Genomic DNA, 15,326 nt, shown 5'->3' with positions numbered 1-15,326 from the left:
CCTGTTTGGATATCAGGTTCCGAGGCTCCACCCTCCCTGGATCTAAGACTGTCAGCCTTGGCCCCACCTGGATCTCAGCCTCGCGGCCTCCACTCTGCCTGATCTCAGAACCTCAACCTCAGCCCCGCCTGAATCTCACAGTCCCAGCCTCAGCCCTGCCTGGACCTCAGACTCCCTGCCTCGGCCCTGCTTGTATCTTGGACTCCCAGTCTCAGCTCCTCCTGGATCTCAGACCCCCAGCCTCAGCCCCTCCTGGATCTCAGACCCCCAGCCTCAGCCCTGCCTGGATCTCAGACTCCCAGCCTCGGCCCTGCCTGGATCTCAGACCCCGAGACTCAGCCCCTCCTGGATCTCAGACCCCCATCCTCAGCCCCAACTGGAGCTCAGACCCCCAGCCTCAGCCCTGCCTGGATCTCAGACTCCCAGCCTCGGCCCTGCCTGGATCTCAGACCCCCAACCTCCAGCCCTGCCTGGACCTCAGAGCCCCAGCCTCAGCCCTGCCTGGAACTCAGACCCCCAGCCTCAGCCCTGCCTGGACCTCAGACACACAGCCCCAGCCCCTCCTGGACCTCAGACTCCCAGCCTCAGCCCTGCCTGGAACTCAGACCCCCAGCCTCAGCCCTGCCTGGACCTCAGACACACAGCCCCAGCCCCTCCTGGATCTCAGACCCCCAGCTCCAGCCCTGCCTGGATCTCAGACTCCCAGCCTCGGCCCTGCCTGGATCTCAGACCCCGAGACTCAGCCCTGCCTGGATCTCAGACTTTCATCCTCAGCCCTGCCTGGATCTCAGACTCCCGGTTTTGGCCCTGCCTGGAACTCAGACCCCCCAGCCTCAGCCCTGCCTGGATCTCAGACCCCCAGCCTCAGCCCTGCCTGGATCTCAGCCCCAAACTTCGGGCCTGTTTGGATATCAGGTTCCGAGGCTCCACCCTCCCTGGATCTAAGACTGTCAGCCTTGGCCCCACCTGGATCTCAGCCTCGCGGCCTCCACTCTGCCTGATCTCAGAACCTCAACCTCAGCCCCGCCTGAATCTCACAGTCCCAGCCTCAGCCCTGCCTGGACCTCAGACTCCCTGCCTCGGCCCTGCTTGTATCTTAGACTCCCAGTCTCAGCTCCTCCTGGATCTCAGACCCCCAGCCTCAGCCCCTCCTGGATCTCAGACCCCCAGCCTCAGCCCTGCCTGGATCTCAGACTCCCAGCCTCGGCCCTGCCTGGATCTCAGACCCCCAGACTCAGCCCCTCCTGGATCTCAGACCCCCAGCCTCAGCCCCACCTGGAGCTCAGACCCCCAGCCTCAGCCCTGCCTGGATCTCAGACTCCCAGCCTCGGCCCTGCCTGGATCTCAGACCCCCAACCTCCAGCCCCGCCTGGACCTCAGACCCCCAGCCTCAGCCCTGCCTGGAACTCAGACCCCCAGCCTCAGCCCTGCCTGGACCTCAGACACACAGCCCAGCCCCTCCTGGACCTCAGGCCCCCAGCCTCAGCCCCGCCTGGACCTCAGACCCCCAGCCTCAGCCCTGCCTGGACCTCAGACACACAGCCCCAGCCCCTCCTGGATCTCAGACCCCCAGCCCCAGCCCTGCCTGGATCTCAGACTCCCAGCCTCGGCCCTGCCTGGATCTCAGACCCCGAGACTCAGCCCTGCCTGGATCTCAGACTTTCATCCTCAGCCCTGCCTGGATCTCAGGGACTCCGGTTTTGGCCCTGTCTGGAACTCAGGACCCCCCAGCCTCAGCCCCTGCCTGGATCTCAGACCCCAGCCTCAGCCCTGCCTGGATCTCAGCCCCCAAACTTCGGGCCTGTTGGATATCAGGTTCGAGGCTCCACCCTCCCTGGATCTAAGACTGTCAGCCTTGGCCCCACCGGATCTCAGCCTCGCGGCCTCCACTCTGCCTGATCTCAGAACCTCAACCTCAGCCCCGCCTGAATCTCACAATCCCAAGCATCAGCCCTGCCTGGACCTCAGACTCCCTGCCTCGGCCCTGCTTGTATCTTGGACTCCCAGTCTCAGCTCCTCCTGGATCTCAGACCCCCAGCCTCAGCCCCTCCTGGATCTCAGACCCCCAGCCTCAGCCCTGCCTGGATCTCAGACTCCCAGCCTCGGCCCTGCCTGGATCTCAGACCCCCAGCCTCAGCCCCTCCTGGATCTCAGACCCCCATCCTCAGCCCCACCTGGAGCTCAGACCCCCAGCCTCAGCCCTGCCTGGATCTCAGACTCCCAGCCTCGGCCCTGCCTGGATCTCAGACCCCCAACCTCCAGCCCTGCCTGGACCTCAGAGCCCCAGCCTCAGCCCTGCCTGGAACTCAGACCCCCAGCCTCAGCCCTGCCTGGACCTCAGACACACAGCCCAGCCCCTCCTGGACCTCAGACTCCCAGCCTCAGCCCTGCCTGGAACTCAGACCCCAGCCTCAGCCCTGCCTGGACCTCAGACACACAGCCCCCAGCCCCTCCTGGATCTCAGACCCCCAGCTCCAGCCCTGCCTGATCTCAGACTCCCAGCCTCGGCCCTGCCTGGATCTCAGACCCCGAGACTCAGCCCTGCCTGGATCTCAGACTTTCATCCTCAGCCCTGCCTGGATCTCAGACTCCCGTTTTGGCCCTGCCTGGAACTCAGACCCCCCCAGCCTCAGCCCTGCCTGGATCTCAGACCCCCAGCCTCAGCCCTGCCTGGATCTCAGCCCCAAACTTCGGGCCTGTTTGGATATCAGGTTCCGAGGCTCCACCCTCCCTGGATCTAAGACTGTCAGCCTTGGCCCCACCTGGATCTCAGCCTCGCGGCCTCCACTCTGCCTGATCTCAGAACCTCAACCTCAGCCCCGCCTGAATCTCACAGTCCCAGCCTCAGCCCTGCCTGGATCTCAGACTCCCTGCCTCGGCCCTGCCTGGATCTCAGGACCCCCAGCCTCAGCCCTCCTGGATCTCAGACCCCCAGCCTCAGCCCTGCCTGGATCTCAGGACCCCCAGCCTCGGCCCTGCCTGGATCTCAGACCCCGAGACTCAGCCCTGCCTGGATCTCAGAGTTTCATCCTCAGCCCTGCCTGGATCTCAGACTCCCGGTTTTGGCCCTGCCTGGAACTCAGACCCCCCAGCCTCAGCCCTGCCTGGATCTCAGACCCCCAGCCTCAGCCCTGCCTGGATCTCAGCCCCCCAGCCTCAGCCCTGCCTGGACCTCAGACGCCCAGCCTCAGCCCTGCCTGGATCTCAGACTCCTGGTTTCGGCCCTGCCTGGAGCTCAGACCCCCCAGCCTCAGCCCTGCCTGGAACTCAGACCCCCCAGCTCGGCCCTGCCTGGAGCTCAGCCGCCCAGCCTCCAGAACCAGGAAGGAATAAATGTCTGTTCTGGACATTTACTCCGGCACATTTACTCCGTGCGGGGTATTTGTCCCGGCTGCCCGATCTGAGTCATACAGCAGAGTCACCAGAAAGCAAAGGGGGCCGATGGGGGGCCATGTGCGTTTTTCACGGGCCTCCCCAGCATCATCTGGGTCTGCACTGTGAGTCCGAGGTGGGAGCTCCTGCCTGGACCCTGCAGGGGGAGCCTGGCGGGCTTCCTGGTGCGTCCGGAGGTGGGTTCAGCAGGCAGAGGTGTGGCTCCGTGGGCCCCCACCTCGGGACGGGCCAGCCTGCGGACGGACCCCGGGGACGGTCGGATGCACCCTGTGACCCCAGGGCATCCCACAGAGCGGACAGAATCTGAACTGGGCACCCCGGGGGCCTCCTGGGAACACGGCCGAGCCGTGTGCCAAGTCCTGATTGGTCCTTAAATCGCCACGTTCACGTGCAGGCCGTGTCCCTGAGTCACGGAAGGTGGATGTGTTGCTCAACCCTTTGCGTGGCTTTGCCCCAAGGTCGTGCCCATCAATGCTCCCGGACACCCCGTTTCTTACACACGTCTCAGTGCAACAAACAGGATCCCCTTTTCTTTCCGTTTGCATGCCCAGCTCTCGCGTCTGCAAGAAACCTCCGGGTGTTTGCAGCCGTGTCTCTCTTGTCCACCGTCGGGGGCTGTCTGGGGAGGTGAGACCGTCTCTTGCCCCCGACAAGCGAAAGCACATCCCCAGTCGGTTCCCTGCACATCCCTGCACCCCTGTCCTCCCTCCCGTGTGATTTTGAGACAAAACCTCAGCTCTCCTTCCGATGAAAAATCTCCGCGTGTGTACGTGAACTAACTTGGGTGCGAACTTAAAAAATAACGATATAAAAAGGGCGCCTGGGGGGCCCAGTGGGTTGAGCGTCCGACTTGGGCTCAGGTCGTGATCTCACGGTTCGTGAGTTCAACCCCTGCATCAGGCTCTGCACTGACAGCTCGGAGCCTGGAGCTGCTTCGGATTCTGTGTCTCCCTCTCTCTCTGCCCCTCCGCCACTTGCCCTCTGTCTCTCTGTCTCTCCAAAATACACATTAAAAGATTTAAAAACATATAACAATAAAAAACAAGAGAGGAAGAAAACAACAGAAACGTCTGTGCGTTTTTGAGCGACCAGGTGCTTCAGCACGTGACCCCAGGACCCCAGGGTCGTTCTCACTCTGAGAATATTAACCTGTCACGAGGCGGGGTTCCCTCTATCGACGCCTACATTTGCTACTGGCTTCCTGTCTTTCCTGTGGGCTCCAAGGACCCGTCCCCAGGCTTCGGCAAGGTAAGCCCGCTCTCGGCCACCGGCCACTGATGACGCCTGGCCCTTCCCAGCCGATCGGCCCGTCTTCTGCGATGGGAACCAGGGTTGGCCTCAGGCCTCAGCCACCCCGTCTGCCCAGAGCCTCCAGCCCCGAGGCAGGACGATCGCAGAGGTCAGCGTGCACCTCGGGGACGATGTGAGGGCTCGCCCACGGCCAGCGGCTGTGAGTCACGGCCTGGGTGCACCTGCTCCAGACGTGGCCTCGGTGGTCTGCTTCCCCAGTCGCAGCCTTCCCAGGCGTCACCTCGCCAACCCCCGCAGCCTGGGTCCCCACCTGCACCACGATCTCAGACCCGTCTGTATCAGAGACCAGCCCTCGGTCAGGGATGCGCCCCGGCGTCTCCGCCCTTCCCTCCCGTCCTGAGCACCCCCTGCCCTGGGACAGCAGCCCCCCGCCCCCACCAATGGGACGACGTCCACTTACTGGCCGCTCAGCTCTCGGCACCTGCCTTGGGCCGTCTCAGTACTTTCGGGGGACGCTGTCCTGCCCGGGTGACAGGCAATGACGATGACACCAGACCAGCAGGGTCCCCGAGGGCAGACTCTGGGCGCGGACAAGGAGACACGGCCTGGTCAGGAGCCTGTGCTGCCCGGAGACCCTCGCATGATTCATCTGGACGCACGTCAGCCGTGTCCCGCCCGTCAACGAGCAGCGGCCTTGTTATCTCGGGACAGGAAGCGTCCCCGACGGTCCAGCATGAAGCCGGCCCTGTGCCGTTTATCAGCCACTCAGGGTTCCTGTTTCCACAGCTCCGGGTCTCTGGACACTTGCCCAACGGGGTCTGTCTGGGGAGCGCAGGGGAACCAGGGTCTCCGTGCTGGGCTTCCTGTTCTGGAACTTTCTGTGCCCCCCCCCCCCGATGTCTGCTCCTCTCATTCAGGGGGAGGCGAGCCCATTGTCAGGATTCACGATCTCGTAGACGTTGGGGCGTGTGGGGTCTGTCTCGTCTACACCACAGGACAAAGGGGTGTTTGACACGAGCAAAGAAGGCCATCACTGGGTGTCATGGAAGGGTTGTCCCCAGGCGGACGTGGTTGTAAGTACAGGTCTTGGCACATGCAAACCATTGAGTGGTTTACATCATCCCCAGCCATCTGCACTGCTTAGGCTCCTGCTGTCTACTTCAGGAGCGGGGCTGGGGGGCGGTGATCTTTGCCTCCCAACCCCACAGCTAAGTGGGACGTTTCCAGAGGACCGCGAGTCCTGAGACGGTCGGCGGTCTCTGTGTGATTTGGAAAAGGGAGCGTCTCACGAGTGTCGATTCAATATGGCGCCCTCTTTGGCAAGATTCCTGGTCGTGGGGAAGGAAGCCCGCCACGGGGCCGGGCGGCCGCTGAATCGGCAGGCGGGACCTACGTCGGGGTCAGGTCTCCTCAGCCGGCCCTCGGATCGACAAACGCCACGGATATCGCCGTGTCTGGGGCGGTCCGAGGCACGGCACGTGGACAACACAAGGGACCGGAATGCGAAAGGCCTTGCGACCATGGGGTTGACCCTCTAGGCCAACGGTGGGAACGAGGAGGTCCTACGGAGCAGTAGAGGCAGCTGTGCAACATTCGGGGACGCAGGAGGCACCTGGCGTAGGAGCCTTGGGGCAGGGATGCCCTTGGCGGGCAGTGCGGGTCTAGAAGGTTCTAGAACACAGAAACGGTCCACAGTGCCGAGCATTTTCTCCACCAAGAGCCGATGCGGGGGACTTGGTGGTCAAGAGTCGGTGTGTTTTCTGTTTGAAAGGGTGTTTGCGAAGGGATCCATTCCCGCGTCAGAAGGGGAATCCCATCGTGAGGGAGAGAATCCTGGCTTCCTGTCTGCGTCTCGTTTACGTTCTAGAGGCACTTGGATGGTCAGTCGGTGAAGCGTCCGACTTCGGCTCAGGTCGACATCTCAGGGTTCGTGACTTCAACCCCTGCATCAGGCTCTGTGCTGACAGCTCAGAGCCTGAAACCTGCTTTGGATTCCGTGTCTCCCTCTCTCTCTGCCCCTCCCCTGTCACACTCTGTCTCTCTCTCTCAAAAATAAACATAAAAAAAATTTTTTTTGATAAAAAGAATCTGCCTCCGCCCCTAGACACGTCTCACAGAATTCGAAAAGATCACCGTTGTGGGTTGAACGTGCAGTGGGGTTTCCACAGCTCATACCCCGGCCGGAGCTCGCGAGGGGCCTCGGGTGAGCACCTCCCTGTGCGCTCGTGAACGCCCAGGAGACGCTGAATTAGGAGGCAGCTGTGTGCCTCTGGAACCACCTCCGCTGCTGGCACTTTGGTGACAGCTCTGGGACACCCCGGGGCTCGCCAAGACGGTGACCGTCCCTTTCGGTTAGCGGCCTCCGCGTTGAGGAGTGCTGGGGGCCGTGCGGGGAGGGGGCCTGGGAGAGCGTGGCTCATTCTGGGTTATATAACACGCGTTGTGCGAAGGGCGGGTCCCCGAGGCTGCAGGTGGGGATGGCCGGGCCGTCTTGGGCGTGACGGTGGGTCCTGTCCCAGAGAAGCATCGCGGGGGACCCTGGGGTCCTACAGGTCTCGCAGCACGTGGGGGCTCGGGCCAGCAGCCAGCCGTGTGCGGGAGCCTAGAACCTTCCACGCCTGCTGCTGACTCCACGGAGACGGAGACGAGTTACAAGTGTCAGAGGTCGACGTGGCTACAATGTTTCTAACTGAAGGCTGCAGACCGGCCAGAACGTTCCAAGCTGGGATGCAGTGCGGACGAAGGCAGGAAACCGCGCACCCCTCCCCCGCACAGCCCGTGACGGCCTCACAGACAAACGTTTCCCTGTCCACACCCGCTGGCGGTTAAACCAGCGGGTCCGAGCTTGGAAAATATTTCGTCTCAAGTCCCAGCGGATGAATCCGAAGGGACAGGACTCGTCCCCACCCCCCCACCCACGCCCTGCTTCTCTTGGCCTCTGATCTCCCCACCTTGGCGTCTATGAAAACGCTGAAAACGGTGTGAAAATTACAGTTTCACCAAAAACCAGGTGGGCTTTATACGAAGATGGATGGCAAGGGGGTCCACGTGTGGCTGGAGACGGGCTGGGGCTTTGGGGACTCACCCACGGGGGGAGGGAGTCCTCACGACAAGGCTGGAGTTTGTGTCCCCAGAATATATGTCCCTGTTCTAGCTCCTGGTACCCGGGACGGGGACCTGATTTGGAAACAGGGTCTTTGCAGATGTGATGAGGGATGTAAACAGAGCCCATCCTGGATCAGGGTGGCCTTAAATCCAGTGACAGGGGACCTGACAAGAGGAGAGACACAGACACACAGAGAAGCCACATTAAAACCGAGGCAGACACGGGAGGGACGTGGCCACAAGCCCAGGGGCGCCTGGAGCCCCAGAAGCTGGAAGAGGCAGGAAGGACCCTCCTCTGGAGCCTCAGGAGGGAGTACAGCCCTGCCGGGATCTCAGCGGCCCTGCCCCTCCTGGACCTCAGGGGTCCTGTCCCTCCTGGATGTCAGCGGCCCTTACCTGCCTGGACCTCAGTGGCCCTGCCCTGCCTGGATCTCAGTGGCCCTCCCCTGCCTGGATCTCAGCGGCCCTGCCCTGCCTGGATCTCAGTGGTCCTGTCCTGCCTGGATCTCAGCGGCCCTCCCCTGCCTGGATCTCAGCGGTCCTGCCCTGCCTGGATCTCAGTGGCCCTGCCCTGCCTGGACCTCAGTGGCCCTGCCCTGCCTGGATCTCAGTGGCCCTCCCCTGCCTGGATCTCAGCGGCCCTGCCCTGCCTGGATCTCAGGGGTCCTTCCCTGCCTGGGTCTCAGTGGCCCTGCCCTGCCTGGATCTCAGCAGCCCTGCCCTGCCTGGATCTCAGTGGCCCTGCCCTGCCTGGATCTCAGCGGCCCTGCCCTGCCTGGGTCTCAGTGGCCCTCCCCTGCCTGGATCTCAGCGGCCCTGGCCCCGCCTGGTCTCAAGGGTCTTGCCCCGCCTGGGTCTCAGCCGCTCTGCCCCTCTTGGAGCTCAGCAGCCCTGCCTGGATCTCAGACTCTGGTCTGCAGAGCTGGGGCGGGGTTGGGGGGAGATGCACATGCGAAGTTTCAAGGCCTCCCCAGTGGTTTGTGCTGCTGTGTCGTCAGCCCCTTGGAACCTAATGCAAACGCCCCCTCCCACCTGGGCTGCCCTGCCTGCATTTCCAGAGTCCGATCACCTTCCAGTGGGTCCCCGGTTCCCTTACCCACCGCCAGCACTTGTCCTGCTGTCCCTGGCCCCTCACCCCGTGCCTGTGCAAGAGAAAGGACCCCCACTCACCTGCACGGCCTCCTGCGAGCGCCACTGTGTCCCCAGGTCTCATTTCCTGGGGGTGAACTCCCCATGGGCTCAGATCCCTCCCCCGTCAGCCGCTCAGCCCCCCGGGTGCCTTCGCCTGACGCTCTTGACCATGGGAGACCCTGGGGGCCGAGGTGGGCCCCAGACCATTATCTCAGGAGCACAGGCACGAGGGAGCCTTCCTCCCCACAAGTGGTATGGCCCCACCTGTAAGAACAACGGGGCTGTGAGAACCACGGCTCCAAGGAAAACCCCAAGGTCTGGGCCTGGTCCCTGCCACCACTCTGGTCCTTCTGACCCCCAGCCTGTGGCTGGCCGGTCCCCACAGCCTACGGTCTTTGCAAGGTGTGGAGCATGAAAGTATTCCTCTGGGACTCATCTTAGGGTTTTCTTCTCCGGGAAACCTCAGGGGGTGCCCTTGAGGTCGTCACCTGATTAGACGAGGCCCACCCCCATGTGACGTCACCTCTCTTTACTTAAAGTGAGCTGCTTGCGGACTTTTGGTCCCACCTACAAAACACCCCTCAGTGAGTGTTTGATTGAATAACGGAAGTGGGGTAGCGGCTGTCGCCCAGAACTCTTAGCTGGTTGGGGAATGAAAGAATCACGGCCAGAGACTCCTCCTTCTGAGTTTAGATTCCCCACAACACCGTCCACGCTTCCAGATGAGAACGAAATGCAGGGAGTCTGGGCCCGTGCTTCCAAATTCATACTAGCAGGATAATGACTGATACCACATCCGCTCGCGAATCCAGGAAGTGACTCTAAAACATGTTCAGGGTCAGAGGAGAGGGAGGCTTGGGAGGCGGAATGGAGAAGCACCTGTGGGAACCCGTGAGGTGGGGTGAGTCGGAGACACGGCCGTGAACTCCTCCAAGAGTGTTGGGAGCTGCTGTGGAACAAAGAGCCGGGACTAGGAGGTCTGCACCAGCCTCTCCCCCCGGGGCCGGCACGCCTGAGCCCAGAGGAGCCCATGGGAAGGCACAGGTTGGGCGTGGGGACTACTGTCGGGAGCGTGTGCCCGCTGCCCTGGCGGGGGTCACCTAGGACTGGCACAGGGGACCCACTGGACAGCACATCATGATGAGTTCACCCTTTAAATAGTTCCGTGACGGGCATTTCATGTGGATGGGCATCACATGGATGGGCAACAGCGCCCCCCTCCGTCCCCATTATTCAAACACTCACTCGGGCTGTTTTGTAGGTGGGACAAAAAATCCACAAGCAGCTGACTTGAAGAGATGCTAGTTCACATGGGGGGTGGGCCTCGTCTAATCAGGCGAACACCTCAAGGGCACACTCTGAGGTTTCCCAGAGAAGGAATTCTGCCTCAAGTCTGGAGTGTCCCCTACTACATGCCCACCTGCCCGGCAGATTTCACCCTCAGCAGCCCCGCCATCGACATCGCATGAGCCAATTCCTGGATAACCATCTGTGTATCGTCTTCGTGTGTATCTTTTTGTTTATATGTGCGGATGTGTTTCTGCAAACATGTATCTCTTCGTGCATAAGTATCCACACGTATTTCTGCAGACGTGTATCTCTTTGTGCATACATATCCACATGTATTTCTGCAAACATCTATCTCTTCGCGCATACGTATCCACAGGTATTTCTGCAAATATGTATCTCTTCCTGCATACGTATCCACACATATTTCTGCAAATAGATATCTCTTCGTGCATACGTATCCACACATATTTCTGCAAATAGATATCTCTTCCTGTATACGTATCCACACATATTTCTGCAAATAGATATCTCTTCGTGCATACGTATCCACACATATTTTGCAAATATGTATCTCTTTGTGCACATGTATCCACACGTATTTCTGCAAATATGTATCTCTTCGTGCATACGTATCCACACATATTTCTGCAAACATGTATCTCTTTGTGCATACATATCCACACATATTTCTGCAAATATGTATCTCTTTGTGCATACGTATCCACATATATATTTTCCTGTCTCTTCTGGGTATATATTTCGATATGGATCTACCTGGATCTGTGTCTGTATCTGTATCTCTCTGTATATACATTTTCCACATATATCTTGCTCTCCCGTTAGCTTTGTCCTCATGAACAAATCCAGCCCGGAGGTAAGCCGTGGTTTCCACGGGACACTCCTGCTGGCTTGGAGACCTTCTGCGGGCACCCCGGGTACGTGCAGCTGACATCCTTCACGGCCACGTTCACTTCCGGTCCTGGATGTGCCCTGTTGTCTCACGAAGGCCCGCGTTAGACGCTGTCCTGGCGCATACCCTCACGTGCGCAGGGCGGCCTGCAGGTCGTAGCATTTGCCCTCTCAGAAGTCACGATGCAGAGGTGCGGCCAGGATCTTTGAGGGAAGTCCCCTCCCCTCCCTCCCATGCCCGCACACAAAGGTGTCCAAGTCCTGACCCCCATGTTGTGGACTAATGTCCCCAGGGACGTCCACGACCCGATTCCCGAAGCCTGTGAACATGTGACCTTCTGTGACCAACGGGCCCTTACAGGTGATTACGCTCGGGACCCTGAGATGGTCCCTGTACGGGGAGGCCACTGTTCGCACGGGACAAGTGTGTCAGAGGCCATGTCCCAACCCCACCGGCTGCTGGCAGGCGGACGCCTGAGCCACGGGAGGGAAAGGCTCATTGCTCCCTGGGGGTCAAGGAAGGTGCGTCATGGGGTCGGGACCCAACGGCATTCAACTCCGACTACAGGCATCCTTGCAAAAGACCACGTTGTTTTAAAGTAAAAAAATAGAGTGCCGTATAAATAAGTGTTCAAACAATGAAAAGACAAAACGGCTTCCAGAACGTTCCGGGGCTGGAAGCATCTTTGTGGGTCACACGCTCTCCGGGGCGACGGTGACTTCCTCCACGGTTAGGATCTCTTCATGGTCGATCTTTCCTGTATCCGGGGTGGATTTCTCCCAGATGATCTGGGGAGCACAGGGAGGACGGGGGTGTCGGGTTTTCAGGAACCCAGCGAGCGGGGCTCGGGTGGCCGAGGGCTGTGGATGGGAACCGGGGGCCCGGTGGGCGGAGCCGCCCTGTGACTGAGGCATAAAAGGACCGCCTGATGGGACGGCTTGGGACAGGGGCCTCCAGGCATACGGTCCGGCACGTGCAAAGGTCCTGGGGCAGGACCGAGCCTGGGGACCAAGGGAGGGGAAGGAGGCTCACTGCCCACCCCCCGTGCTGGTTCGGTGCCCCCCCCTCCCCAACCTACCTGGTGGTCAGTGTGAACGTTCTCACTCCATTTATCCTTGATGTGCGGAATCCGCGGGAATAAGGTCTCTGATGCAAACAACCTGGGGACACAAGGAGCGTGTGAAGGACCGACCGGCATGTAACCTCACCCGTCTGTGACGTGGGACACGTCCTCCTGCCGTGTGAGAAGCCACGGCCACGTTCCGGGGAACGATTTCACTGAAGGCTCGAATCTCAGAGAAATGAGCAAACACGAGACTGAGTCCCTGGGGTACGGGGATGGACCGCAGGATGTGGCCCATCGCGGGCATCCTGGGGGAGCCCGGGGTCCCCGGACATGTCCCCCTGTCCCTCCAACCTTGGAGAGCACACTTTCCGATCCAGCAGGTTCCTGGCCGCGAGCCGGGTTTGTGGTCAGCACGATTTCCAGTGGCCTGACTTCATTTGTGCATCTGAGCCTGAACAGCTGAGTGCTGTCCCCCCAAAATACATACTCAGGTCCTGAGTCCAGGCACCTGGAAACAGGACGTTGTTGGGAATTTTATCTTTGCAGATGTAATCAAGTTAATATGAGCTCATCCTGCATGAGGGAACCTAAATCCAATGACGGGTGTCCCTGCCCTGCCTGGATCTCAGTGGTCCTGCCCTGCCTGGGTCTCACTGGTCTCCCCCTGCCTGGATCTCAGCAGCCCTGCCCACCTTGGATCTCAGTGGCCCTGCCCCTCCTGGATCTCAGTGGTCCTTCCCTGTCTGGGTCTCAGACTCTCGTCTCCAATGCTTGGAGATGATTCATTTCTGTTGTTTCAAGACATCTGGTTTGTGGTCATTTTTTCCTGTTTCCACAGGAAACGCAAGCAGCTTTTCACGAAGATAAGTGCCCTGGGTAAAGCACGCGCTCTGTCACCGTTCCGGTGGCTGTGGCCCCTGTTCCCGTCTGCTCCCAGGTGCAGGGTCCCTGGGCAACGGGGGTGCCGTGCGGCCCCCGCATTCAGCCGGCCACGAAGCCCCCCCTTGTCCTGTGCCGTTGGCCACGCGCCTCAGTCCTGAGGGGAACGGCCACCGGATGCCCAGCCAGGACGCGAGGGGCCATCGAGGGCTGGGCACAGGAGGCCACCCAGAGGGTCCCCCCATCGTGCAGGAGGGCCACCCTCTGCGAAGACGCCCCAGGTTCGCAAGGCATGCCCTGAACTGGCCTGTAGGTGAGAATTAACTTTCTGCGTGTGCCTTTCGTTCTGAGGCGCACGGGAGGGGCCCCGAGACCCTGTTGGAGTCGAGGGCACACGTCTGCTGCCCACACGGGAGCCCCCGTTCCCCACATGCAAAGGCGGGAGGACTGGAAGTCACCGGCTGGGCCCCGAGGCCTCGGTGAGACTCGCACGGGGACAGGAAGCTTTGGCAGAAAGAGAAGCTGATGTCAGGGGCCCCCAGAGCCCATCCGGCTGAAGGGGGGGCGCACGGGTGGGCTCGGTAGGGCCCCTGGGGGGCTCTGGGGCTGCCCGTCGGGGGTCCCGACGAGGCCCCCCTTGGCCCGCGTCTACACCGCCCCCTGCTGAGGGCACACCACCGGCTCTGTGAGCTCCATCCAACCCACCAGTGGCGTTACCTTTTCACAAGGCAGCTGAGAATCAGGGCACAGACGAAGGTCCCCAGGACCACGAGCACATAGACGTGCACAAAGTTGGCTGTGGCTTGTGTAGAGCCTGGGGAGACAGGGGGACGCACCTCGTACCCCTCAGGGCAGACTGGGGACACACGGCAGTCATTCCCTCGCCGGCTGGCCGCGGAGGACAAAGGCTCAGAGCGGCGGGGGACCCGCCAAGTGTCCACCCCGAAGCCTTCCCGCAAAGCTGTCCATGAGCCAAAGGGGTCTCTGCATCGTCCACACCAGCACGTGCTCTGACGGTGCGATAAACCGATTTCAAAGGGGACCAAAAAGGCACGCCTGGGAGGCTCCGTCGATTAAGCGTCTGACTTCGGCTCTGGTCATGATCTCACGGTTCATGACTTCAACCCCTGCATCAGGCTCTGCGCTGACAGCTCGCAGCCTGGAGCCCGCTTTGGATTCTGTGTCTCCCTCTCTCTCTGCCTCTCCCCTGCTCCTGCTCTGTCTCTCAAAAATAAACAAACATTTGGGGCTCCTGGGAGGCTCCGTCGATTAAGCGTCCGACTTCGGCTCTGGTCATGATCTCACGGTTCATGACTTCAACCCCTGCATCAGGCTCTGCGCTCACAGCTCGCAGCCTGGAGCCCGCTTTGGATTCTTTGTCTCCCTCTCTCTCTGCACTCTCCCCTGCTCATGCTCTGTCTCTCTCTGTCTCAAAAATAAATAAAAACATTAAAAACAACTTTTTTAAATAAAAACATAAACATTTTTAAAAAAGGACCAAAAAAATTAATTAATTTCTAAAAAACAAACCAAATGACGAAGTAAATACATTTCAAATCCCCAAATAAAATAAAAATGGACCAAATAAATAAACTTTAACCTCCAAATAAAATAGAAATGGACCAAATAGATAAGTAAATTTAAAAAATAAGAAAATAAATACAAATGGACCCCCCCAACCATACGCATTTCCAGGCATATGGTTTTTTTTTTTTCTCTGCGGGCATACGGCTTCAACAAAGTCGCCCTACAAGTGTCAGACCAGGAGACCCCTTCCGGGTGGGGTGGCCGTTTCAGGAGGCTGCGGGCGTTTGTCCTTCCTCTGAAGGAACACAGACAAGCGCACGGGAACCCCTGGGTCGTGAGCCTCCAGGGAGACGGGACGGGCTAACAGATGGATTCAGAGGCGCTCCCGGGTCACGTACCGAACTCCACGGGCTGGCTCCAGGCGCTCCAATGCTGTCCCCGTGCGTCTGAGGCCCGTATCGTCACAGTGTGCTTGGGTCTGGGCTCTGGACTCGGGAAGTTGTATTTATTTTCCGATTTGCCGGTCACGTCGATCTTTGGACAGAAAAGAGAAGTTTCAAGGCAGGGTCTCCTCTGTTCAGCAAAGAAGGGCTGGGGCGGGACGTGGGGGGGAGCGGGCGGGGGGGAATGCCGTTCCAACGGCCCCACCGAGGCAGCTGACAGGTTCAGAAGCACGCTCCCTCACGGGGCCGAGCATCAGAACTGTCTAGAAACACGTGGTCTCGGGGGCTCCCCCAAGTAGAAATCACTCAGCAGGTACAAGGGCCAGGAGCA

At 60.1% G+C, this 15,326-nt stretch overlaps 2 protein-coding genes across 5 annotated transcripts in view; both read right to left on the bottom strand.

The window, feature by feature from the left end:
- The window catches only part of LOC115507873 (granulocyte-macrophage colony-stimulating factor receptor subunit alpha-like), a 39,050-nt gene extending 28,329 nt beyond the window's left edge, over positions 1 to 10,721 (bottom strand). For 2 of the 4 annotated variants that reach the window (XM_032592261.1, XM_032592262.1), the window contains exons 1-3: positions 8,920 to 10,721; positions 7,730 to 7,914; positions 5,105 to 5,224 (exon numbers count right to left, since the gene is read on the bottom strand). The gene's annotated coding sequence lies outside the window, so the exon portion shown is untranslated. The remainder of the gene's footprint in view (positions 1 to 5,104; positions 5,225 to 7,729; positions 7,915 to 8,919) is intronic. The other 2 variants (XM_032592258.1, XM_032592260.1) reach the window with 2 other exon arrangements.
- Positions 10,722 to 11,649: 928 nt separating this feature from the next.
- Positions 11,650 to 15,326, bottom strand: part of LOC115507872 (granulocyte-macrophage colony-stimulating factor receptor subunit alpha-like) — a 29,160-nt gene continuing 25,483 nt past the window's right edge. Inside the window, exons 10-13 of the mRNA XM_032592263.1 lie at positions 14,951 to 15,086; positions 13,743 to 13,839; positions 12,159 to 12,240; positions 11,650 to 11,868 (exon numbers count right to left, since the gene is read on the bottom strand). Coding sequence (XP_032448154.1) covers positions 11,773 to 11,868; positions 12,159 to 12,240; positions 13,743 to 13,839; positions 14,951 to 15,086 — 411 coding nt within the window. The 3' untranslated portion in view covers positions 11,650 to 11,772. The remainder of the gene's footprint in view (positions 11,869 to 12,158; positions 12,241 to 13,742; positions 13,840 to 14,950; positions 15,087 to 15,326) is intronic.

The sequence above is a fragment of the Lynx canadensis genome, chromosome X (genome assembly GCF_007474595.2).
Source record: "Lynx canadensis isolate LIC74 chromosome X, mLynCan4.pri.v2, whole genome shotgun sequence".
NCBI classification, from domain to species: domain Eukaryota; kingdom Metazoa; phylum Chordata; class Mammalia; order Carnivora; family Felidae; genus Lynx; species Lynx canadensis.
This window is presented reverse-complemented; position numbering and strand designations above follow the sequence as displayed.